The 26,054-nt window shown below is 39.6% G+C and overlaps 2 protein-coding genes across 15 annotated transcripts; one reads left to right on the top strand and one right to left on the bottom strand.

Annotated features, from left to right (window-relative positions):
- Nucleotides 1–641: 641 nt before the first annotated feature.
- On the top strand, nt 642–6,407 carry prkcsh (PRKCSH beta subunit of glucosidase II). 2 transcript variants are annotated; one of them, XM_019279622.2, is made up of 18 exons: nt 642–767; nt 1,088–1,223; nt 1,312–1,428; nt 1,550–1,645; nt 1,733–1,790; nt 1,936–2,053; nt 2,272–2,401; nt 2,663–2,747; nt 3,185–3,272; nt 3,364–3,447; nt 3,525–3,686; nt 3,774–3,864; nt 4,034–4,103; nt 4,277–4,366; nt 4,452–4,526; nt 4,620–4,719; nt 4,812–4,965; nt 6,192–6,407. In XM_019279622.2, exons 2-17 carry the CDS (start codon nt 1,133–1,135, stop codon nt 4,950–4,952), a joined length of 1,596 nt encoding a protein of 531 aa, XP_019135167.1. In that variant the 5' UTR covers nt 642–767; nt 1,088–1,132; the 3' UTR covers nt 4,953–4,965; nt 6,192–6,407. The 2 variants fall into 2 exon arrangements, with proteins under 2 accessions (XP_019135167.1, XP_027141122.1); XM_027285321.1 differs by lacking the exon at nt 642–767 and adding an exon at nt 796–979.
- Nucleotides 6,408–7,570: 1,163 nt separating this feature from the next.
- Nucleotides 7,571–24,722, bottom strand: elavl3 (ELAV like neuron-specific RNA binding protein 3). Of its 13 annotated transcripts, none has more exons than XM_019252831.2 (8): nt 24,166–24,721; nt 17,412–17,631; nt 17,213–17,316; nt 14,853–15,006; nt 14,502–14,730; nt 13,926–13,979; nt 13,318–13,356; nt 7,571–12,538 (listed from the first exon to the last, which is right to left on the bottom strand). In XM_019252831.2, the coding sequence occupies exons 1-8, from the start codon at nt 24,172–24,174 to the stop codon at nt 12,190–12,192; spliced, it is 1,158 nt and encodes a 385-aa protein (XP_019108376.1). In that variant the 5' UTR covers nt 24,175–24,721; the 3' UTR covers nt 7,571–12,189. The 13 variants fall into 13 exon arrangements, with proteins under 13 accessions (XP_019108376.1, XP_019108379.1, XP_019108378.1 ...); XM_019252834.2 differs by having other exon boundaries at nt 7,571–12,517; XM_019252833.2 differs by having other exon boundaries at nt 14,502–14,727.
- Between the last annotated feature and the right edge of the window lie 1,332 nt (nt 24,723–26,054).

Raw genomic sequence — 26,054 nt, 5'->3', positions numbered from 1 at the left:
TACTAGCACAATACTTACTGCTGGTGATTTGTATATGCATGCAAGTCTGCATACAGTATGCAGTGCAGGTCACTATTTGATGGGAGATCAAAAGCCACCATGAAAATGTGCTGAAGGCCATTTTTTACAGTATCAATGTATTTTTATTGCAAAATGGAAAATTATTTTAACGATTAAAAAAAAAAAGAAAAGTGAACAAACTTAAAAGATATATTAAATTTCCAATTATAATAAATTAACACCATCCTCTTAAAACAATGAAAACAGCCGATTTTTGAACTTGCTGCACATATATCAACAATATTTTTTGGGGCCCCTGTCAGTTGTGGGCCCTTGGAATTGTCCTAACTTTTCCCCCCTATACGGCGCCCCTGAACACAATTGAATGACAAAGACTAAAGACTAAACTCTAAAGGTTTTCAAATGATATTTATCCACTTGGAAGTCATTTACTTGTTTGCTTTTTACGCCACTATAAGCTATCATAAAGAACAGTGTGGACAGTGTAAACAATGTGGACAGTGTGGACACTGTAAACACTGTAAACAGTGTGGACAGTGTGGACAATGTGGACTACCTGCACCTGTCTTTCTCTGGCATGAGATGGCTGCGTCCTCAAAAACAAAAAATACCCAGAATCCTCTACTTCTAACAGGTGTCACGACTGTCCACCAATCACAATGGCTAAAGAAGACGTCGTCCAATCAGAGTGAAACAAGACGGAGGGGGGCGGTCACCACGGAACTAGGCGGACCCAGCCATCACCGGTAAGGATTAGCTGTTAGCTTGTTAGAAGAAAATACACTTTTCTTTAACTTATCGACTGTATTAACCTCGTGTATTACATGTATTATGTTGTTATAATGGCATACGTACACACTGCCTTTTTAATTCACGTGTTAGTTCATGGTTTGCCTTCAGATTCAGCTAAATGAGCTAGTTAGCATTAAATGGTTAGCTCTGGGCTAACTAACGAGAGGTAAACACGAGCGTGCGCACTTCATGTCTTATTGTAGAGCCTCGTGGACAAAGTCCACGCATATTTAGAGTTGTTATTTCTTATATTAATCTTCTTTGATTGGTGAAGTTAACCCTGCTAAATCCGGACCCGTCGCGGAGCTGCACCATCACGATGTCCCGTCAGTGTCTGATCCTGCTGCTGCTGCTCGGTGTCGGAGTCTCGGCCGTGGAGGTCCAGCGCCCTCGCGGTGTCCCTTTATCAAGTAAGCGTTTGTGGCACAAAGACAGATGCGTGAGTCGAGTAACCTTTGTCATGACGCTGACTTGTTTCCGCTGTTTTGCCCATGAAAGAGCGGCAGTTTTACGAAGAGGGCAAACCTTTCACCTGCCTGGACGGATCCCGCACTGTCCCCTTTGACAGAGTGAACGATGACTACTGTGACTGCCAGGATGGCTCTGATGAGCCAGGTGTGTATACTGTTTGTACTACCATCCACAGCATAAAAAAAGTTACTCATAAAAGTAGAGGAGTAGCTTTGTCACATCATGAGAATATTAAGTCTATACATTTAATAACATTTATTTGCAGGGACTGCTGCTTGTCCCAATGGCAGCTTCCACTGCACCAATGCAGGTTTCCATCCGGGCTTTATCCCTTCCTCCCGCATCAATGACGGAATCTGCGGTATGAATTTTAAACCATGCTGACTATTTCTTTTCAGATGTGTCGCGCGGGCAGGATTTTGTTTAATATCTTGTGTTTTCCGTACAGACTGCTGTGACACAACAGACGAGTACAACAGCGGTGCTGCCTGCCAGAACACCTGCAGGTGGGAATGCTTTATTTTTTTTTCGATCATAGCATTAATAACTTATGTATGCTTTACAGTCCAAGCCTGATTTCTCTATAAAGACTATACATAATGAGTTTCAAGGACATGTTAACTGTTTTGTTTTTTATTGTGTGATTTGCAGGGAATTAATGCGCAAAGAGATGGAGAGCCTGCAGAAGATGACAGCGATTGCCAAGGAGGGCTTTCAGCTTAAACAGCAACTCATCCAGGAGGCCAAGAGGGGTCTAGAGGATAAAAAGGTGTGAATGACAAGGAAACCTTTTATTTGTTTGTGTGTTCTTGCAGTGTCAAACATTTTTTATATAGATATTCGAAGGTGTCTACACTAACTATTGTATATCTAGCTATGTCACCTATGTTTTGTTTATTATATACAGAAAAACCGAGAGATAGAGCTAGCACGAAACACTGGTGCTATTATATGAATTTAGTTACATCTATTTATTTCCACCAACAGGCCAAACTTGCAGATGTTCAGGTCAGTAAGAAGGATCTGGAAGAGAGGGTGGAGGCTCTAAGAACTGTAAAAGAGACTGCAGAGCAGCCAGAGAAAGAAGCCAAAGAGCGCCATCTGAAGGCATGGGAAGGTAAATCAAGATGTTAAAGTATATCACCATCTACTGTTTGTACTGAGAATCACATTACATATGGTACAGTCTATTTCATTTTTTGTGCTAGACTAAGTTGACTAGAGGCCACATACTCTAGTACTACTAAACAAAAAAACTTCAAGGCCTCTGTCCTGGAGTTTATCTTAAAAGCATGAAGTGACACTATACACGTATGTGTGTGTGATATCAGAATCACTGATGACTCACCAGAAAGTGCCATTTATAATTTTGTTTCAGATGAAAAAGCTGCCATCCAAAGGGAGAAGGACTTGGCTAGAATGGCTGAAGTGTTTCTTGAACTTGATGATGATGCAGATGGATTGTGAGTACCAGCTCCCTCCAGAATAACCGATAATGAGAGAATACTCGCAGTGATTTGAAGCATATCAGGGACAAATCAGTAAAGCAGGAATGCATCTTAATTTGATAATCTAGAAAAATGTTACAGCACTAGAACGTTAATACAATACTAGTATAAAAAACAATACTCAGTAGCTCACCTTCCTTTTACTTAACACAGAGCGCATCGCTTTTTAAACGCACTGTATCGAAAAGTATCAATACTTTTAACAACCCTAATCTGGAACCGTATTTATTTTAAGTTGTCTTGTTGCTCTGTGCCTTGTTTAATGGGAATCCCAAATGCTGCCATGCAGCAGACTTAAAATCAGTTCTATGCTGCAGAGATGAATTGTTCTGAGTACAGAGTATCGCTCCTGAAACAGTTTGTGTATATGCTTTGTCTCTTGTTTTTCTCAGTGTCTCAGTGGCTGAACTACTGTCCCATTCGGAGCTCGACCCAGATTCAGATGCTTCAGATGCCAGATTCACGGAGGCAGAGGCTCAGGTAAATGCTTTCTGTTTGTATCGTTCTTATAAAAACACATCTTAAGAAGCCGACCATGTCAAAGTGTTTTTATTGTTTTTGGTTTGTATAGGGACTGTTGGGAGGAGTGGACAAAGTGGACACAGCAGCATTTGAGTCTGTTTGGATTAACATCAAAGAAAAATACATATCAGAGGTAATAACCTGATAATTCTCTGAGTAAACTCCATGTGTGCCTCTGCCCCTCTAAATGTGTGACTTTCTTGGCCTCAGGCTAATGCAGACACCCCAGCACCAGTGGAGACTCCACCAGAGGAGACAACAGATCCAATCTACAATGACTCTGAGCAATACCCTGATGAAGACATCCCAGAGGAAGAAGATGACGATGATGAAGAGGATGAAGATGATGACCCAGATGACGTAGACTATAAGGTAAGCCCTCTCTATCAAACTAATGTTGAATGACTCTCAAATTTATTTTAGTGACTTTAGTCACTCTTATCTGTGTTTGATATGTAGCCTCCTGCGACACGGACTCAAGAAAAGAAGGATGGAGATGATGAGGGAGCTATGCCACCATATGACCAAGAAACACAGATCCTCATTGATGGTAAGTGTGTGTATACAACTCAGTTAGTCCACAGCTACAAGTAAGTGAGTCGCACTGTAAAATACCAGTAGAAAAGCACAGATGTGACCGCATACCTGTTAGTTTGAACTTTAATGTGCTAACTTGAAACTCATCACTAATTCTGATATCACAAATATTTGATCCCAAGCTGCTCAGAAAGCCAGGAATGAGTTTGATGAGGCTGAGAGAGCTCTACGTGAAGTGGATGATCAAATCAAGTAAGTACTACTAAGAATATGAATACGAAGGAGCTTCTTTGTCAATAATGCAATCATTAGAGTTTGTTACTCAACAGCAGTCCAACTTTCAACAGCTGCAGTGGATGATTTTGCTTCGTAATGGCTGTGTTGTTAGTTGAAAACAAATACTTTGATTTGCACTTTGTCTGCAGGAACCTTGAGAAGGAAATCTCCTTTGACTTTGGACCCAGTGCCGAGTTTGCCCACCTCTATAGCCAGTGTTATGAGTTGACTACTAGCGAGTAAGTGCACACTCTGATGTCTTTTATTTACTAATTAGTATTTGTTATAAGTTCTAAGCTTCTGAAGTTGATCTTTTGCTTTCAGGTACATCTACAGGCTATGTCCGTTTAACAGAGTATCCCAGAAACCCAAGTTTGGTGGTTCAGAAACTAACCTGGGGTAAGAGAATATCTGCGGTGTTTGTTACTTATTTGTTGTTGTTTTTGTCCACACTTAACTCATCCTGTACTTTTTGTCATTTGCTCTCTGTAGAACATGGGGGAAATGGGCAGGTCCTGATGATAATGTCTACTCTGTAATGAAGTATGAACATGGAACATCATGCTGGCAAGGTCCTAACAGATCTACCACTGTAAGTCTCAGCCTTAATTTGATTTTTTTTTTCACCTCATTAATGTTTTTCATTGGACAAAGCACAGAAAATAGATAATCTTTGTCTTTCAGGTTAAGTTAACATGTGGAAAGGAGACAGTTGTGACATCTACCTCAGAGCCCAGTCGGTGTGAATACCTGATGGAGTTCACCACCCCTGCTGTCTGCCAGGAGCCCCAAAGCCTGGATCTAGAGCATCATGACGAGCTCTAGATCTGTTTGATTTGTGAGTAACTGTAACTCTTCAGTGTTGTTGGCAAACCTTAAGAATTAACTGGGACACTCTCACGCTATTGTGTGGGACACATACCTTCTGCTGCATGACCATATTTTTTCCAGTAGTATTTTAAATTGGCCCTCCAATTGGGCCAAGCGAGAAGAGTCTTGCTTTCAAGCAAAAAACAATTGCCAGAAAAATACAAATCCGTGATACTCAGCTGCAATCAGCTGCCTGATGTAAATAATAATGTGGCTTAGTGTTTCAACGTTTTGTCGCGAGGAAAGTCCCATGTGCAGTTACAGCCTCCCTTTTTTAGAAGAAGTGCAGGACAGCAGCAAGAGCAAGGTAATGGCAACTTAATTTGAGTTCATGTAGTTAAGTTAATTGAGAATTAAGAATGAATGAATCACAAGAATTTAATGATGCACTATATGGGGGAGACAAATATATGCAGCGGTATATTGTGCCACGTTTTCTTTGATTACATTATTGATAAACTGGCTCTAATATTGTGCTGTGTTAATCTTAACTCTTGTTCTGAGGTTTGTGACACTTCACTTTTTTAGTTTAAGGCTGTCCAACTCCTCAGTGAAGCTGCCTATTAAATTCTGTTGAATGGAAAGCATTTCATAATGCATTAAAGTAGTAAATATAATATTTATATACTTATTAATAAAAAATAAAACTGTTTATTTAGGGTTACATTTTGCGCTGTAGTTACTGATACTACGATAATATATTGTGCATTGCACATCATAAACATGCTTGTCTGGTGTTACCGTGGTTAAAGGCAATGTCATGAGCTTTCCTGCGAGGCCGACTAGATACCAGGCGCTTTCCTTGAAATAAACAAGGATTCTAAAATACTACTAGAACTTATTTAACTTCTCAAACCATCATCATTTTATGTTTTTGCTCTCAAGTTTATGGAATTTATGTCCAATGGTGATATTTTCAACAAATTAAAATAAGATGAGCTATATGATAATGATAGTGTGGGAGTAAGACTGTTTGGGAACAACAGAATTAGATTTCATTTTATGTCCTGTGGACCTAAATCAATATTGCATCTAACCCAAGAATTGGATACATTACTGCTTAGTGCTTGGAAATACAGGGATCTACAGGGATTAATTGCAACTCAATTGCCCTTTCCCTTTTAACAACTAGGAAGTCATGACTTAAGCAAACAAGCCATTGAAATGAACGTGTGTGCACTCTCACTCTTGCAGGTTGTTCTTGAGGGACCACAGTCACTGCAGCAACATGAAGTTGCCATGAACGGCGCCACTTTGGCATCGGTTAACCATGAAAAATAAACTATGGAAATTCCAATGAGTAATTATGACGTGTACACATTTTTTCCACTACTCCGTGTTGTGTTGTTCCTCTGATTTGTGTCAAATGTCATTCCATTGTTTTCAAATAAAGTTCCTTTTATCATATTCCAAACTTGTATGTATTTTTTTACTCCAGTATATCCATTTTATTATAACAGAGATTTCAGTCAGTACCTGGTGACTGCCAAATAAGGTACACAATCAGTAGTAACAGTAGCAGTATATTACCCATTCTTTATTTTCTCAAACCATTTAGCATAGTACTTAGTCTGCATTCATTTTATGGATATAAAATAGAGCCTAGAGAAACATGTTGGTATCGAAATAAATGCTTTGCATGTGCCAACAAACCAGCCTTGGTGAATGTGAATACGTCATGGTGAAAATCATCATTTAATATGATTGCTCATAACATTCAATAATGTTTTGACGGTCAATAAAAATTAGGTCACTCATTATTTGTAACTTTTATTTTATTTTTTTCTGGCATGTAAAGTACAAATAATTAAACAATTCCATGAAAAAGTCTTCAAGCGTCTTCAGCTGAAATCCCAGTAATAAATATCCTAGACTAAACTGAAAGGTTTATTTTTTTTTTTTCTTTGTTAAATTTTGACATTGTTCATTTGGTCATGTTTGGAAGTATGAGATTTTGTATTTCTCCCACTGACATTGGTGTCAGCAGAACTGTTTTGATCATTTTCACCTTTGATTTGTTCTACCATTCCAGGAAAATGTAAGAAAAACATCACTAAGTTACTGCGTCCCCTCTTCTAAATAAATAGACACAAAATACAGTTGGTTGAGAAACAGAAGGACCACTCAGCCCTTTACTACCCTAGAGACTCCCAAGAAAACCTTCCTGCAGCTTTTCTGGAACTCTGCTATATTTTGCCGGAGCTCTTGGCTGGGTTTCCAAATGCATCTTGGCGCTAAAGAACATCTTTGTTTCAATAGCACAAATATTGAAATTAATGATCTCAGGATTACATTGCTTTTACAGAAATGTAACCCTTAATATCTTTTAGGACTGTATAGATAGATAGATAGATATATGCTAATATTTATAGATATATATATATATATATATACAAATCAACCCATCAGCATAAACAGGAATCAGCATCTTGTGAGCTTATCAAGCCTAGGACATCCCCTCTGCTCTGGCTAATTTCTGGACCTTCATGTGGGCCAAAGCCTTGCTACAGGGGCTGTCCCATGTCTCAGGGGTTCACCGAGTGGTTGGAAAAAACAAGACTGTGATTAGATTAAATAATTAAAAGATTTTCATTTAACAAGACAAACAGAACACAGGCAGTAAAGGCATAACATCTAGCACACAGCATGTATGTTTATACACTTCAATTAGTTAAATATAGCAGTGCATTCTTTGACTATGGAGAACGTTTCCAAATCGTACTTCTAAAGCTGTTTTTCTATTTGTCCCCCTTTTAAGAAACGAAATGGTGTAACCACAATTTTGGCAAACTTAAATCTTTTAAACTTGCAAATATAATGAAATAAACCATAAATATACACAAAACATACTTTATACGAGGCAATAATAATAATCATAATAAATAGTTTTTAAGTTAACAATAAGTTAAAACTACAAGCTTAAAGTCGCCCAAATAATACAAGTTTGTTGGCGCTATTTTGAATTTTTTCTGTTTAAATTATTTTATGTTGCAACAAAAGCTACCACAGACTTTTACAAACACAATTGAACACAGTTTGATTGAAATAAAAAAATCTAACTAAGTCTAAAATCTGCATACACTGTAAAAACTGCAACTAATTAAATAATGGAAGAAAAATAAACTGTACCCAATCAATGCAACCAAACAAAATCTTTGACCCATGTGTGTTCTCTATGGCAACATCAACAACACAAATACGCTCATTTAACAAGTGAGTCTTGATATGTAAATGAAATCAATAAATTACAAGAAAAAAATGATATTTGAAATTGACATGGGCTAAAACTGATGATATATTAGACAGTATTCCTTTCAAGGTCATTGAGACTTGCTCTATTAAGCCAGATATGCAGTTTGTTTGAGCTTGCATGGTCAGAGCACAAATTAGGGGCTAAGGAGGTGATTATGGAAATTTAGAGATCAGAGCTCTCATTGCTTGTTTGATTTTGTTAATGAGTCTGTTCGTTTTAATGTTTTTGCCTGAACATTTGCTCCTTTCACTGTTCCGCAAACCTTTTCAGTGTGACGTTTAATTTCTTTTTTAAAAAATATATATCATTTGTTCTCAGTCAATATAAAAACAAAGCACATTGCACTTACTGTTCCATAGGAAAGTTTTTTTGTCTTTTTCAATGATTATTGTTGTTGCTCAAGCTGTGTAGTACTGTTTCCTGCCATCGTCCTTGGTTCTCTACTGTAGGTGTTCGTCTTTGTATAGACTGTGTATGAAAGGTCATTTCGGGCTGTGGGTTTGTTCTGTGGGTTGACTGTACTGCATTGGACATGGCTGGGTAAACAACTCCAGCTGTAGTTCAATGTGGCCTGTTATCTCGGTTGTTTCTAACGTCTATCACTGGTCTCACCAAGTGCTCAGTCCTATGGTGCTCTCTTGCAATTTGCTCGAACCATAATAGCTTGATTAGTCCTTTATGTGGTCGACTTGGAACACAAAAGCAACAATCATTCAGAGTATTTCGGGGGATGAAACAGTATGAGTCAGATCAAAAGATGCCAGAGTAAGTGGTGCAATGTTAACGGTTTTAAAGGATTAAATTGGTCACAAGACAAAGCAGATGATATGAATGTTGGGGGAAATGCATTTTATGGATGCACACAATTTTTCCTTTGTCAAGAGGTGAACTGATTCATCCTAATTTATTTTTGATATGCCTTTTTCATCATTCGGTGTCTGCATGAAATGTGTGCAAATGGGATTCCTTGCAACTGTTTCATTTTAGCATTTGGTTTAGTGGTTTTAGGATTTACAAATGCAAACTGATATGCGCAACTTAGATATTTAAAAGTAATGATAACTGAAATTGTAGAGGGTCCTTATTCAATAAATAACATAGATTTGTACAGCAATTACTCAGGGAATAATATAGTTAGTCTTAATTTATCCTTCTTGGTACTGACTTGCAAAGCATTTCTTTGGCAAAAATCAAATCTATCTAATCATAAAGAATCATGCTCAGTGTTCATTATGAATTTGCATCACTGTTTGAATCTGCATTTTACCTTTTTATTTGCAAGCAGCTATTCAGTTTTTCAGCTGGGCAATGAGCTGGTCTCATTGCAGCTTTGTCTGGGATTCTCAAGTCAAAGAACTTCACTTCACTGCACCATCATTGAAGCAACACTGTACACAACTTCAGGACAAGAGATGCGAGTGTGCCTAAGCACTCAAAAGTATAGATGTGTCTGTCAGGTTTTACCCCTAACTGTTTAGTTTTTACTTTTTTTATTTTCTTTTTTTACATCAAATTTGTTTTTGTTAAGTTTGTTTCAATTGTTTTGATATGGTTGAATGGTTAAGTTTGTACGAGATACAATGTTCCTTCGCCCCCTCCCTAAATCCCCACCCATACACCGCATGCTTATTCCCCCTTTCTCTGCAAAGATCAGAGGGTTTAAAATAAAGCCATGCGATGTCCCAATTTTTCCAAGCTTAAGAATCTGTAAAAATTCAGCACAAGGTCTTGTTCCTTTGTATGTATAAAAATAGATTTATCTCTAATGTAATCCTTTCAAAGAGATCGTCCTCTTTGGCTAACACAGCGTCATTTAGAAAAGCAAAAGCAAAAATGTCTTGAATATACTTGACCTTATTTAATCTATTATCATGTGCAAATGTCTTGATATTGAAAGACATTAGCTCTCCCCACGGTAAATCTTAAGTCTGGTTTGTAACAGACATTCCAACTAGACAGGTTGGCCTTAATGTTTCATCAAGGGTGCCATAAATAATTTTTTCATGCAATTGGGTTGGGGATATTTTTAAGAAATGCTATTTTTGTGGTGCCAAACAGATCTGAAGCAAATAAATAAATACCTTTCTGTTGTACACAGAAGTATAATTATGACACTTATTTGCAGGCTTGATGTTGTACAGTCATCTTTTGAGAGGGCAGGAGTTCAAAGTTTCTGGGAAGCTTTTAAGAGAATAGAGGGGTTTAAAGTAAAACTGAGGAGCATTTGGCAAAGCTGGAGGAACTGGTAGTCTTTCTCCTCAAAGGATCAGTGATAATTTTAACATTGCCAGATATCATCGCTGACACATGTGACTCCAAGTCAGTTTTAAATGTTCAGTCATTTGGAACTGCAGTCCTCTTAAGCTGCTCTATGCATATTGTTACTGTAGAGCTCACTGAATGGTAAAACTCAGAACTCATTTATTCTGGGAGCTTCTATCTGTGCACTAGACTAAAGAATAATACCGGTGCTCTTGAGTTTTTGCTCATTTTGTTATTCCCCTGCCGAGTTCATGGTGTGTTTTTGACATTGTCTTTAGAGTTACGTTTTGCAGCAACTTGGACCATAATCATATTCAACTATCGATCTGTCCTGCTTCCATTTATCTAGATGAATCTAAAGACATTCATGATTCATTATTGGTTGTATTTCACATCTCGTTTGCTTTTTTAAAAAAAAAACTCTTGACACCATACAGCCTTTTAGTTAAAGGGATATCACACCAAACCATGGCTCACAAAACCATGCAAAATGGCCTGTGGAAAGTGTAAAATACAGGTGCAATGGAATAATGATGCAAAAAGTGAAAAACACCGGTATTTCCTTGATGTGGCTGTGTTATGGTGAAGTGGTTTTCCCCTTGCACGCGTCACACTCTTGCCCACTAGAGAATTACTAATGAACACGGTCACCATGGGAGCACTGCCACTCTGCTCTAAGTTCACAGACAGTCTGCTTGTGAGAAATTAGAAGAAATACAGGAACTTTTTTTTTGTTCTGTGGACTAAATATGTATATATCTTCTAGTTATTGAACTGTGTTTCTGTGATACATAAGTGTACTATTGTGTTGTTCGGTGTGAGACTGTGAGGGAAAGAGTGATTCTTATGGCCTTCGGGCTACTCTTTTCTGTGACCAGTATTCATTGGTTAACCTAAATCTTATTGGGTCTGAGCTAACAAGCTCACACAGGGTAGAGAAACTGCCTTTATGCTAGGCACCACCTAATGCAGGTCAGGAAACAGTAGTCAAAGTTTCTAGAAAATGCTTACATACTCGGCTATTATAACCACCTTAAATATTGAATATATAGTTATATTTTAATAGACGTATATAAGAGAACACTGTTTTTTAATTTCATTTTCTTTGATCTAAAAAAATCGCTGATTCAAAATGCCCAAGTGTAAAAAAGTGACTACATCCTCTCCAGCAAGATAATGGGAGAGATGGTGGGGTAAGAGTTTGGGTAAATTGCACATATTTGTTCATTTAAATTTTTGATCGTTTTGTTCATCAGTTGTCATTATTTGCCTGAATTCAATCAAAGCACTCAGTACACATTCTCTGTCACATTCGTTAGACTGTCTCCTAAATAGATAGCTCTTGCCCCTACCCAACAAACCAGCTACGTACCCCTTCTAATTCAATCCAGGCAAATATAGGGAAGGACTAGCATGTTGTGTAAAGAGAAAAGAAAAACTCCACTAGTGTGTTTGTTTGAAACTCTGACTTGTGTATGCTTGCGTATGGATATGTTTGGTTATGTGTGTGTGCGTGTGTTTGTGTGTATTTGCGTGTCTGTGTTTGCGATAATATATCATGAATTTGTGTGAGAATGTGTCAGAGAGAGATTCAGTCCAGGCCCATGTAGAGTGATGACACAGGGAGCTCAGGTTGCTCTCCCTGCAAGTCGAAGGAGCTGGTGCCAGCTGCCTCTCTCAGGCCTTGTGCTGCTTGCTGGTCTTGAAGGAAACCTGCAGCACACGGTCACCCAGGCGGTAGCCATTAAGGCTGGCGATAGCCATGGCGGCTTCATCGTAGTTGGTCATGGTGACAAAGCCAAAGCCCTTACATTTGTTGGTGGTGAAGTCACGGATGACCTTGACGTTGGTGACTGCGCCAAAGGGCCCAAAGAGCTGCCACAGGACGCTCTCGTCCGCCTCGGGAGACAGGTTGTATACAAAGATGCACCAGCCGGCTCCAGTTGGACCAGTAAGGTTGACCCCGGCCAGGCTGGTCATGCTGTCAATGGTGATGGGAGAGAATCTGGGGAAGAGAGTAGGAGAACTACCATGGGTGTCATTCTGAAGTTCAACACGGCATTCAGTGCTCTATACTGTCTCTTATGGGCATGTTTCTCAGTGAGAAGTGATAAAGACTGTAGTCGGGTATGGAGTCGGGGGACCCCATCTCCATCCCCTCTGCTGTATAGTAAGTAGATAAATATGTGTGGGCACCACAGTGTCTCCAAACTACCTGCTTTCATACAAAATGACACTGTGTGCCCTGAGACACAGACACCCACACAATGTGCATATTTTCTCATTTTCTCTGCTGACCAAAGCCTCTGGAAGAATTAAACACATGAATCACAATGTTCAACGAAAATCACAGTATTGAACAAAACACAGAAACCTAGAGAGGGATGAAAAGCAAATTGGAATCAAATCATACACAAACTGGAGCAAACAGAGGAGACGCAAACGGAATCTGGTATGTCCATGCTGGTGAAAAAAAGGGGACATTAAAGCAACTGAAACTGACAATGTTAGTTCATAAATAAATACATAGAAATTATTTCTATTAATTAAAACAAAAGAACAAAAAGGTTAAACAAAGCCATGCCAGAATACCCTGCTGTTAGAAGGCTATATCATTGCCTATTGCAATTACAGATAGTATTTTGTTTTCTGGGCTGCTTCTGTAACATGGTTGAATGGGCGGTGGGCATTATGGCCATTATATCTGATTTTTTTTAGATGAAGTCAGCAGGTGGTATTCCAGGCACTTTGTTTGAGGTTTTATTTTGGCATGGATGCTTTTGAAAGTACACCTTTGGCATTTACCTCTTGACTCCGTAGCTGGCGTTTAGTAAATTGTCGAGTCTGCAACGCAAGAGGGAGAATGAAGGGGATGCAGAAGTTAGTTATGAGATCTACAAGGAAGGGGGGCTTTCAGTTAACAAGTTGCTCCTTCACCAGCAGGCCTCCAGAGGGCATCCTTCACTGCAACGCATTCCCAAACCATCCAACCTCAAACTGATGGCGTATACAATAGTCTTGTGAATATGTGTCTCAGCTGATAGGTATTGTTCATTGTTATTGTTAAAGCTCCAAAATAGATCCCCCTTTAATAGTTTAAATATAAGATAAACAAACCCAGTATTCTAGGTAATTTCACATCTACCGATTAAAACAACTATCCATATTGAGTAAGTGAGCAATCCAACCTGAGAGAGTAACTACAATTGTTTGTAAGGTGCAATGAAAATATTTAATACTGGAAGCCTTTGACTTTAAAACATTTTGAACCTTTATGGCCAACATCTGGCAATTTCAATCATTACGATACCTATGCAGTATAGGCAAAAAAATTAAAGGTTCAGTATTATTATCAACCAAGATTTATTTAGCTTTAGTTTTTTTATTGTATTTGGAAAAATCTGGTCTCTTACATTGGTTTTGAGCTGTTATTTGGATCTGGTCCCTTTCCAAGTGAAGGGATCATGCTGCAGTTTAAAAGAAAGTCAGAGAGAAAGAGTGAGAAGGAGGGACAATGCAATATTGCCTATTCCTTCTGTACTATAAAGCAATAATATTGCTTAAAGGAACAGTTAACAAATAAGTTTTGTTAGTACTGACAGAAAAGTTTTTTTTGTTGTTTTTTTAAGTTTTTTCGATTACACAGTTTTTCCTATAAAACTATACCACATTCGCTGTTTTTGAGGTGTGCCACTTCATCAGATTTTTCTTGTATATTTACTCTTAGCTATTCTCTGTGTAGTTGAGGTTTAATAATTGTCAAAAAAAAAAAGACTTGACTGACGACTCAGTAATGACATTCCATATCAGACTAAAACAATTAAATGTTGACACACTTAACACGTCATTGTAAAATAGTGGGATACTGAGTTTGCTTAAGCAAGGCAACACAGCAGGATGACCTGTGATTTGGTCTTGAAACAATAGCTTTTTACAGACTAACTAGCGCTTAACTCGCAGGTGGTGTGATGTTGGTCAAGGTTCAGTACCTGAAACGCTGAGTCTGGTGGTGCAGGGGCCCCGTGTAGCGACGGGCAGCAGTCTGGTACAGCTGAGTCAGTAAGGCTTGGCCTGTCTTCTGGCTGGGGTTGTTGGCAAACTTGACAGTGATGGGCTCTGCAGCCCCCAAAGGCTTCTGTCCGTTCAGACCTTTGATGGCCTCCTCTGCCTCGTTTCGCTTGTCAAACCGGATGAAACCCACTCCTCGTGATATGCCTGCTCCGAATAAGAAAACAGACCAATGTTACTACCTTGGCATCAAGGACTGTTGCTGCCTATCAGTCTTCCATTCAGAGAATTTGTGCTAAAGTGACATGAGGAGAAGTCAAATAAGGCTATACCTGTAACTTGGTCCACTAAAATGCGGGATGTGATGATGCGACCATATTGGGAAAACAGCTGTTCCATGTCCTTCTGGCTCATGGTTTTTGGGAGTCCACTTACGTAAAGGTTGGCATCACGAATAGAAGCCGAGCTTGGCCGGGCATATGATACCTATAAGATCCAAATTCAATAAATCAATAAGTATATCATATTTATATAGCACAAAACCACAAGTTTGTCTCAGACATAAGAGAAAACCAAACACATCAACTTAAGGAACATATTTGAAAGATCTGATGTAACTGGACTGAATTCCCCAAAAGTTTCCAACCCACTGTCTTCATTTTAACTCCTGCTGATTTTTCATTTGCCCTCTCCACAGACCCAACTGTCTCTCTGCGATCTGTCGACCTAATCATTGCCTTTAAGCTCACACTGAGACACAGATACACTGTGATGATTGTAACCAATACCCAAACTGATACCAATCATCAGTTAACAAGCCCGAGTGTCAGCTTTGTTTTGCAATGAAAAACATCGGCCTTTAGTTGATGTAGTTTCCTGAATTCACTGGTGACTTAATTAGTGCATGGCCATTTTTGGTGCGTCTGTGTTTATATCCCTTATGGTTTTCTGTTGGTCTACTTTTCAGAACATTTTACATCTCATACTGCATCTGAGTGATTGTTTAAAAAAAAGTCACACGCATTCTTGTTTTTGTGTTTATGGCAGCACGCGAACACATGTGTGATAGATAATCCAGTTCAGTGCATTGTTGGCGTTGCAGTGTTTGTGCGTGATGGAGAGACAGAGTGAGTGTTGTCTGAGATAGGCTGAGCTGCTCTCCCTGTCCTGCCTCCTTCCTTTGTTTCTATCCTCTGGGGGAGAACAGCTCCACTGGCAAACAGCAAACAATGTGAGTGCATCATAAGACTTGCAGGATCCTTGACAACTTATAAACATACTGTTCTCACACAAACATTGTTTTTTGCATATATTGTTGCATGATAAATATAAATATTGATGATTTTTTTTAATCACTTGTAGCGTTAAAATGAATTTCTTTTATAGCACACGAACATAGAAAGCTGAGATGCAAATTAAAAGGAGTTGTATATTATCTGTCATGAATACAGGTGTTCTGATTTCATCCATCAGAACTAAGCACCAGTGTCTATTGTGTACACAGACAGACTGTATGAGCGGGAGGGTTGTGTGGTGCAGTGATTAGGGTGTTCTGGACGAGTCAGGGGGGAGTTGCTGTGTTCGGGGAGCAGAGGCTGCCCTATAATTAACCCTCTCCCTGTCGCTCCCACAGTACAGATGGTGCCTGAAGCCCATATGGCCTCTAATCCTGTCATTGGCATTCTGCTCTCCGAGCTACCCCCTACCCTTCTACTGCTCGCCCCCTCCCTCACTATCTCACCCCTCTCTATTAATGCCTCCTGCAAAACCAAAAAGATAAAACTACGGTATTGACCAGAGGTGTTATATCCTAAATGTAAGAACAAATTATTGAAAAGAACTAAATAAGGCAAATGATGTATAGATACATGAAATAATAAGTGAATGTCATAACATAAGATCAATAATATAAAACTAACATAAACATAACATAAAAAAAATCATGACAATCAACACTTTTTCTTTTTTGTCACAGAACTGCTCTTGTGCATTTTTTTTTTTTCTAACTGTTTCAAATCTGCATATTTTTGTTCTTTCAAAAAGGACCCAAATCTAGCACTCGACTTTTCCTGCTTGTAACTTTGATCAGTCATTAGTCAGAATTAATGTCCCTATTCATGGACAGCTGTTGGAAGATCACCTGCTCTGCTCTCCCATAGATTTGATTTCTCAATCCTGCTGTTTGTCTCAATCTTTGATCTACTTTGATCAGATCGGGGGGGATGGAAGGAAGTAGTGTTTTATAATATGCCCCCTCTTTCCCTCATCTGATTTTGGGACAAAGAAACCCCCTAATTAGCCTAGATTGGAGGCAGATGGGGTAACCTGGACTGACCCTAGTGCACCACAGTCAGGCTTCCTAATTACATTTCCATCACAATAACCTCTGCATGCTGTCCGCCCCTTGCTTTCTGACCTCCACTCTCCTTCTCTTTTCACCCTTTCTCTCACTCTCTTTGTTCTAGCCACAGCTCCCTTCTGCCTCCTCCTCCTCCTCCTCCTTCTCCTCCTCCTCCCCATTTTCCTCCCCTCCCTCTGTCACGTCTGCTACCACCTCTCTCAACACAACCCCCTCCCACCCCCCAAAAAAATCTCCACTTCCTTCCTTTTTTTTTTTTTTTTTTTTTTTGTCTAGCACATTGTCAAGAATCAAAAAATAAAGAGTGAATATTGAGAGTACAGATCTGCTCACCTTGATTGTTTTAGTCTGCAGTTTGAGACCATTAAGTGTGTTGATAGCTTTATCTGCATCATTTGGATCCACATAGTTTACAAAGCCATATCCCAAACTCTGACCTGGAGACAAAGAAAGAGCCATAGGGAAGTCAGTGATTTTCAAAAGCAGTTAAGGTGATCATTTTTTTTTTCTCAAAGTGAACAAAGCATTGTACCTGTTATCTTGTCTCTGACTAGCTTGCAGGACTCAATCTCTCCAATACTACCAAACAAACTTTTGAACTCTTCCTGGGTCATGTTCTGAGGCAGATAGTTGACGATCAGGTTGGTTTTGCTGTCATCTGTGGAGCCATTGGTGCTAATGACTGGACCATTAGGCAGACTGGTTCCGCTTGGACCGTTGGACACCTGGGTTTCCATGGTGCTGATTATCTGCTGAGGAAGAGGGTGGAGTTAGATTCATAATTCACTTCAAGAGACACAATAGGACACAGTGGCTATATAAATGTGCATGTGCTAATAAACATATAATATCTGCACAAATATAAACTATAAACACAACCGCACACACACAGACTGTCCACTTTGTCACTGTCAGAGGGAAAGGTCAGGAATCAGCTTTGCTAAAAATGGAGATGGATGCAATGTATGATTTATCATCTCCCCTCCCCCACTTTCACCCCATCTTTTCTCCTCTCTCGCTCCCTGCCTCTGGTCCTGCAGATGTCACAGTCCTTTTTCCTTACTCCTCCCCTCCCCCTACTCTCTTCCAGGGTCAAACACCATTACATCATTACACAGGGATGGATAATAGTGATAGTGGTGTGTGAGGCTTTGGGTGTTAGGGGTGACAAAAGGGAGAGTGACAATATTAAATGGATTTCGTGCTACAATAAATGTGAAATATCACGGTTTGGTAGAAAAATAAGTTAGGATTATGCGTTTGTTCTTCTGTTTTTGTTCAGGTTTCTTTGTGGTGAACTGACATTTATCTTTGTGAGTTAGTGCACAGTGTAGTGTTTTTGTCTCCTGTGTTGCTCTGAAGTGCACTGTGTTGCTTAATTTAATCCACAGAGGATTCTGAAGAAACATCTGTGTGGTCAGAAACAAAACTTCCTGCTCTACTTTCTCTTTCCTTTCCTCACACTAGTTCTCTATCCATGAATAATTATTTCATGAAAACTCACTATATACTGTGAAAGGGCATTTCAAGTTACATTTCTTGCTGTGTTGTTACTTAGTGTGATGTTATGTAGCTGCACTGATTTGTTCAGCTGTTTGAATTTGAAAAATGATCTAATATACTTGGCGTATCAGCTGTTTGAATTTGAAAAATGATCTAATATACTTGGCGTATGCACTGAAACCCTGCAACAGTTTCAGGCTTAATATCAGTTATTTATATTATATATAATTTAAAAAAAAATTTATCCAAGCTGCTGCAGACCTCTAACTTGTGGGTCTTATGAATGTCAGTGAGGCTAAATGAGTTCCCTCTAAAGCTCTCTTATGATGTAGACCAAAACAACAAAGAGACTTAATTATTGAACCTTCAGAATTATTTCATAATTATTTTCAGGGAATTTCCTGATTTAATTACTCTAGATGTCACTGAAACATTTACCCAGCAATTAGCCCCTATTGCTTTTTGGTTTATGTGCTCTAATAAATCATAACCAGCTTCATTTTAATTCCAAAAAAGCGGTGAGTTCCCTTAAGGATTTGTGTTTATTGGTAACCGAAGAATGATCACAGTCTGAATGAGTTAGTTGAAGTTATTGACACAGATGAGGAGCTTCTGTCAGGTTGTTTATGACATTAATTTCCTTCACTGCTTCCCATCTATTGTAAATTGAGCACCCTTTTGTATTTGAACATGCTCGCATTCTGTGTTATCATATTACAAAAAAGTTCATTTATTCCTTGCCATTTCATGTGTTTTTCTCTTTCTCCTTTTCTAGCGTCTACAAATAGGTCTAACCTGCGTTTCTCCCTCGTCTCTGTAACCTGCCGTCTTGCTTTGAGCCTCACCTCCACTCAGGTTGCCCAGGTAACAGCCCCTCAAAGACTGCATTGTTTCTAATGGCTGAATTGCTTTCTTACTTAAAGCTCAGTGTGTGTTTGTGTCTGTGGTTATTAGGGGCACATAACAGGTCAGACATTTTCTCTCCATGTTTGCAGAAGCAGGAAATCAGTAAATTGATAATGACAAGGGGGAAAGGAACACAGCGACAGAGTTAAGACAACCTAAAAATAAAATACTTCAGACACACATCTATGCACAAAGGCAGTGCAATGTAGATAGCAATCACGTCAAGATTTTGGTGCACAACTAAAATGCCTGCTGATTATCTTTTTCTTGCCATTATGATATGATAAACACAAGCTGACAAAAAAAAATGGAATCACGTTGTTACGTTGTATTTATTGTAATATTAACCTAGTATATTGTTGTGTGATGTGATGCATCTGACTAACAGGAATATGAGACACTGAATGTGTCCCAAATATGACAAAAGCATTTTGAAAGAAAAACATATTAGGGCAAATTTGACTCATCAACTGAAATAACCCTCAGCATGGCAGAACACACATCCCCAGTGAACAGTGTGAAGTTATATAATTCACAGACCTACGGTCTATGGGCTGGGCCCTGAGATTGGCTGACACAAGCAGCAGCTAAGATTAAGATTTTCATACAGAAATAGAGGGCAAAAGCATGCTTTGAAGTTATTTGAAACAAATAGAAAAGATAAAAAACCACACGGGAGTGTTTCATCTTTCGTCAGTCATATTTCATGTTGTATACCAATAACAAAAATCAAATAGTCTAAAGTTTGGTTTGCAGTAACCCAATTACTATGACATAGAGACAATAAGTCATTGTGATGTTGCAGGAAGGCCTATAATAGCACGAATAATCACAGTACGCCCAGTATAGATCTACTCCAGCTTTAGGCTTCAGATATTTTCAACTATTGGAGACAATAAAAACACCACACCAGGGGTAACCTTTAAGCATGACGTCCTGGGTGTAAAATAGGGTTGGACCTTTTTGCATATCATTCCCTCCTCTCTCTCAACACATTTCTTATCAACTATCTAATATCAATGGAAACATGCTGGAAACATCTTTCTCAAAGATTCCAGTTGTTTGGATAGCATAGTGTGTCCCACACTGCTTTTTTTCTATTTTGGGGTTCTGTGAGATCTCCCTTAATATTTAATGTACTGCATCAGCATTGCCCACACATGGTCCCAGACTTGCACGCAAACAAGAGCCCTGCCTCCTCTGCCAAACACATGAACCCAGACTTGCACGCAAACAAGAGCCCTGCCTCCACTGCCAAGCACACGTACCACCTACACTGTACACAATTAAATTACAAAACACAGAAGCATTACATGGCTAGATGTAAACGCAGTCTGTGTTCCCTGTCTTCTGATGCCTATAAACAGCTTTCCCAATTAATTTCTGCTCTAAATGCAGCACAGCGCTGGAGGCTGTAATATATAGATGAAGAATTATTTCCCAGTTTTACATTTTAAATTCACTAAGGATCACCAGAAATTCACTTTGAATGTGAGAATTAACACGCCACCATCAGTATTTTGTTTTGGCATGCAGTCCCAACAAAAAATAGCTTTTTAGTGGTTTAGTGTAGATTTAAATTCACTTGCTGTATGCATGTAACATATGTATTTTAGTTGTTATTATCTAGCTAAAACTAATCATCAATCAAGATGAACACTTAAGAAATACACATAAATATTCCCAGCTGATGAATATGAGAAAACGATTCTCCTTTTAATATATAACCTTGACTCTAGTGCACATTATATTTCCTTGTATATAAATATATATACGTTTTTTTTTTTTGGAAGCATGAATCAAAACTGAATGCTAGGCTGAAGTGTAAATGAGCCTTCTAAATAACACAGATTACAGGATTATCCCAAACAAAGGGCATTAGCCACACTCTCTGCAGCTTAAGGGATCATGGTGGCAGCTGTAAAACAACAGGACGACAGGAGTCACAGCTCATGTCAGCCATGCACTGAGGCTCTATCATAAGAATAAAAGATTTCTAAAAGATTTCGGCTCTCTCGGTGTGTGCTGCTTTTGATAAGATGGGAGCAGACAACGTCAAAGGCTCGGGGAGACAAAATCTGTCCTGCGAGTCCTTGGAGCATGCGGGGCGCTATCCAGCGTGCTGAAAAAGGGAGTGGCTTTCGGACGGTCTCATTTGAGGCCAGAGAGGCCCGTGAATCAAGAAAAGACCACCGACTCGTTTTCTTTTAGATTCTGCCTAGTCTGTAAACGTTTTACTTTGAGTAATTAGCAAAGAAAACACATATACGGCTATTTAAATATGGCATACGCATAACATAATCCCTCGATTTAATCGTTTTCCTTTTTTAGCCCCCCCTTATTTTAAAGGCAAGACTTGTGAGCTCTGCAGGCATTCATGAACCGGAGCGCCTTTTTGCTGAATAAACGTATTGAAACGACCAAACAAAAGAGCCACCCGTTCCTCCTCTTCTCCCTCGCAGAGGCTATGGCAGCACTATGAATATTAATGTAAACAGTGGCGCTTTGTGTCGTGGCCAGGGGCTGCAGGACTCTCCGGGAACAATGACTGTTACAGTTGCCAGCTACAAGTCAAAAACGCCATGATGGGTTAAATAAGGAATCACAAAACCGATTTATTTATTTACTAATTTATATCCTGTTTTTCTAAGGAGATGAACAGTCTTGTAGTTCGTGTTATAAAAGGCTGAATGAACTGACTTTAACTCGGCGAGCTTACGATACTATTATAAATATATTTTGTAAATAATATTTTCCATGATACTCATAAAACTATATTAATTGCGTTTATCTACCCTGTGCAATAAAATTGTATGATCGGTATTTTTTGCTTAAGACGTGATTGTAAGACAAACTAGTCGTAGTAGTAGTATTAGGGATTCGTTTCTTTCTTACTTTCTTTCTTTATTTCTTCCCAACAGGCTTTATATTTGTTGCTGATAATTACATGAAGTCATTGGCAAATCACTGCTTACATAACATAATTGCATTTAACCTCTCCTATAAGTTCGACATGCCATGTCCTATCTGTAAAAATATAACACAACATGAAGTCTTTTAATATTTTTTTTTCGGACAGAGACTAAAAAAAAAAAATACTCTAACCTTTTAAATTATCAGCCAGAAAGATTTACATTTAATGTTTAACTTAACATCAAACAACTGTTTAGACTGCTTTACAGTGAAGGCCTCGGTTGCCCTTGTCCTTGAATTGTGTGTGCTTTGGATAGGTTATCTGACTCAACGCTTTTATTTGCTTGGCACTGCGGTACAGGCATGGAGGACTGCGGACCATGTGGAGGGGAGCTACAGCCTCTGTCGGTGTGATTCTGCCTAGGCCTACCAAAGACAATAGGTAATGTACAACAAAGAGAAACTAAAACTGCAATGTGCAAACGTGTCAAGTGGACAGTCCGAGCCTCACAGATGATGAATCAACGTGCTCTCCGCCTCCATTTTGCATAATTCTTCGGAGCAATATTTGTAATTCAATGATATGAGATCTTAAAGTTATTCAACTCCATCTCTCACACCCTGTTCTTTTTTTGTGCTAAATCATTTATTTGTGTTTCCATGAGTAATGGGCTGAACAGCCTCACATTGTATCATGTGTAAATATAATTACAATTAATTAATTTTTCAGTTCCCTAAAACTAAACTAATAAAATTGTTTCTGATTTTTTTATACACTGGGTTTTAGGTTGGACTCTATGCAGCTGATTCTTGGTTTCTTATTTCTTTCTCGGCCTCTATAATTTCATGTAATTGTGTCTGGTCTTAATTGGTCTGCTTAGTTAAATTATCTGTTGTCAACTGTAGGGCATGTCAAGAGGTGAAGCGGAGTAGGCCTTTTGAGGCTTCAAGGCCCTCGTTTAGTGCTCCAGTCCAGCAGAGACACGCCCAATCCGGCCGTCGGCTCAGAGCAAAGCTAGTTTATCACCGCTTACATCTCCTTTTATCCAACAGGCGCAATGCAAAGCATGGCCATCTTGTACGTATGCGATGTGATACTTGAGAGAAAATGTGCTTAAAATGGAGATGTCCGTGCGTGTCCTTACTGTTGCGGCCTCAGAGATTTCCAGCCCATTTACTCGGTTGCATCGCAACGAGAACCCTGAGGAATTTGGACTTTGTCTGATTCAATGCAAACCGATGGATGCGTAATTTCCCTCCTCCCCCTCCCCCTCCCGGAGTGACTCGACCCTTTTTTTTCCTTTGCCTTGCTGGATGGGCCCTCAGCCTCCGAGGCATCATGTTTTGTCTCAGAAACCTGTCTCCAGCATCCTTGTGCTGCACCAGGCAAAGAAAGCAAGTCCTCCCCCCACTGAACCGAGCGCCTTTCTCCATCTCCATCACTGTAATCTTGCGGAATTTCCTAAACCTTGACTCTGCATCATCTTGGAAATATAATCAAAGCTGCGACATTTAGACAGTCGGAGTAGCTGTGATAGAAAACGTAAAAGCTGTGCTATCTAAAATGGCAGGATAAAGACTTTATCCATCGCTGGTAATGACTGCAGGCTGGAGGCAGGCGGCATGGCGCATCACTCAGTATGAGATTGCTAATTGCCACTATCGATCGTTAATCTTATCATAATAATACGGCATTGGATATTAAACAAAAACACAGGACACTAATCCTAAAGCTCTTCTATGTTTTGGCATGTGGGCAGAGCCATAGAGCTCTGCTTCAAATTATTTTAGTCTACACTAAAGATATATCAGTAAGATGTGATATAAATCTGTGTATGGCTACATCACATGTGTACATGTATTATAGTGTATAACAAATCCAACATAAAGGGACTGGGATACAATGTAGGCATGCTGCTACAACATCCTGTTCAAAGATATACGAGAAATAGAGTCATACGTACAGTAACCATTCTTGACGTACAATGAAAGAAATCTAGGTCCTTCTTTGCACGGGTCTTGAAGCTGGAGGCTGAATCTCTGTATGCTCTTCGGCCTTTATATTATATGGCCCTTATGTTCTGTCAGGAGTCCAAATTAAAAGAAAAAAAAAGAAAAAAAGGAAAAAAAATACAATCTTCGTCAGGGAATCTCAGCCCTCTGAGATTGTAGGTGTCCTCTATAGGATGAAAATGAGGAGAAAGGGGTTTTCTACTGGATGATGATGAGGAGAGCGTTCTCTCCGAGTGGCGTGGGCGATGGTTCAGAAAAAAAAGAAGCAGTGATCCTCAGCAGGGTGTGTCCAGGGGAGGGTGTTCTGGTTCTGCTGTTTTTATGTGTAATTCCCTGCTCCTCTCGCAGTCTCCTTCTGTGCCTCTGCTGCAATGTTCTTCTTTTATGCGTCCTCCTGGCTGGCAGAGCGCGCTGCTGATTGGCTAATTGTGCAGGGAGGGTACTACATGGCAGCCATTGCAATGCGTTCCTCTCCCATTATCCCCTTCAGGAGAGATCACCAAGAGTCCCCCCCCCCTCCTCCTCTCCAACCCTCCACCCTCCCTCTTCCATCCCTGCCCTTCCATCTCTCCACTCCCTTTTTCTCGCTGCCCTTCCTTTCTTCCTGCCCCCCTCTTCACACACACATGCAGAGCGGAGTGAATAGGACTCCACCTGCACTTTCAGAACAGATGGGTGCAGCAGAAGACAGCAGACTTGTCTCTCTCATTCCCCACACTTTGCACTCACTTCTCCCTCAGCACAGTCCCTTCCTTTCTCTCTTCTTCTCCATTTAGGCCCAGTTTGAAACCATAGCAAACAACTTCACTCTTTAGGCTTTTGTCTTTGCGAATAAAAGCGATTTTGAGTGTAGATCAGCAGACGTTTGTTAGTCTGGTAATCACAGAATTATAGCAATGGGGAAAAGACACAAATATGCAATGATTGGGTGTGAATTGTGGCTAGAAACAAAGCATTCAATCCATAATATGACTGCAAGGCAGATGGCTGGTTATAGGGTCAGGTGCAGATATGAGAATAACAAATTAGATACCCTCTGAATAAATTCATGTCTATTCAGTGAAAAGTTGAGCAAGGCAGTTGTATCTCTGATCAGGCTGGATGATCTCTTTTCTTTGCTTTACGTACAGAAACTTGGCCAGCAGTGATTTTTTTATTTTTTTGGTCTCACTTTACGATGTCCCAGTATCCCCGTCCTGAGGAGTTCTCATCCTTCTCAGCCCACCTCCTGCTGCTCCCTCCTGTGTCTAGCTGTGTGGTGAGTGCTCACTGAGACATGCTGTTTGGGCTCATCTATAATGCATCCCCTGCCCCGGGACATCATGTGTGACAAATGACCTATTTCTGTGCAGACCCCCATAGGGCCTTGACCTAGGGGGGTCGGTGCGGTGCGTGCAAGTGTGGGTAGATCAGTGTATATTTGTTTATTTGTGTATGAGTCTATGATTGCTCTTCAGTTGAAGAAGTGAGGTGATGAAGGACGGTTGTGTGAATTAATGTCTCTTGTGTATGTTTTTATTTATTTTTTGTCCATGAGTGGACAAGTGGTGCTGATGTGAGCCTTCCTGCAACAACAGTCAGCTTGCTTTGCTCTGCTCTCCCTAACTGACCTTGAGGAGTCCTCAGACATCTCAGGCTGTAAGTAGTGGTGGTGTGAGGGAGGAAATTGTTTGCATTATTGACATTGACGACTTGCCTTTGATGAAATCTGTGGATGGATGTCAGTCTACAGTCTTGTATGAAGATATAGTACAGGACACGCAAGTACCTAATTTCCCCGTACATTATGTCTCTTATTGTTTCTCCTTCCCAGTCACTCATGTATACCCCCTCTTTCTTC

The sequence above is a fragment of the Larimichthys crocea genome, chromosome XII, assembly GCF_000972845.2.
Source record: "Larimichthys crocea isolate SSNF chromosome XII, L_crocea_2.0, whole genome shotgun sequence".
Classification (NCBI taxonomy): Eukaryota; Metazoa; Chordata; class Actinopteri; family Sciaenidae; genus Larimichthys; species Larimichthys crocea.
This window is presented reverse-complemented; position numbering and strand designations above follow the sequence as displayed.

Excerpts from the sequence above, each read along its gene's own strand:
- elavl3 (XM_019252831.2), bottom strand. Across the intron at positions 14,731-14,852 it reads TTTAGTGGACCAAGTTACAG|CAGGCATATCACGAGGAGTG; the intron begins GTATAGCCTTAT and ends TCTTATTCGGAG. Across the intron at positions 13,357-13,925 it reads AATAACAGCTCAAAACCAAT|ACTCGACAATTTACTAAACG; the intron begins GTAAGAGACCAG and ends CTTGCGTTGCAG.
- prkcsh (XM_019279622.2), top strand. The coding sequence starts at position 1,133 with ATGTCCCGTCAGTGTCTGATCCTGCTGCTGCTGCTCGGTGTCGGAGTC. Across the intron at positions 2,054-2,271 it reads GGGGTCTAGAGGATAAAAAG|GCCAAACTTGCAGATGTTCA; the intron begins GTGTGAATGACA and ends TTCCACCAACAG. Across the intron at positions 4,104-4,276 it reads GAAGTGGATGATCAAATCAA|GAACCTTGAGAAGGAAATCT; the intron begins GTAAGTACTACT and ends CTTTGTCTGCAG.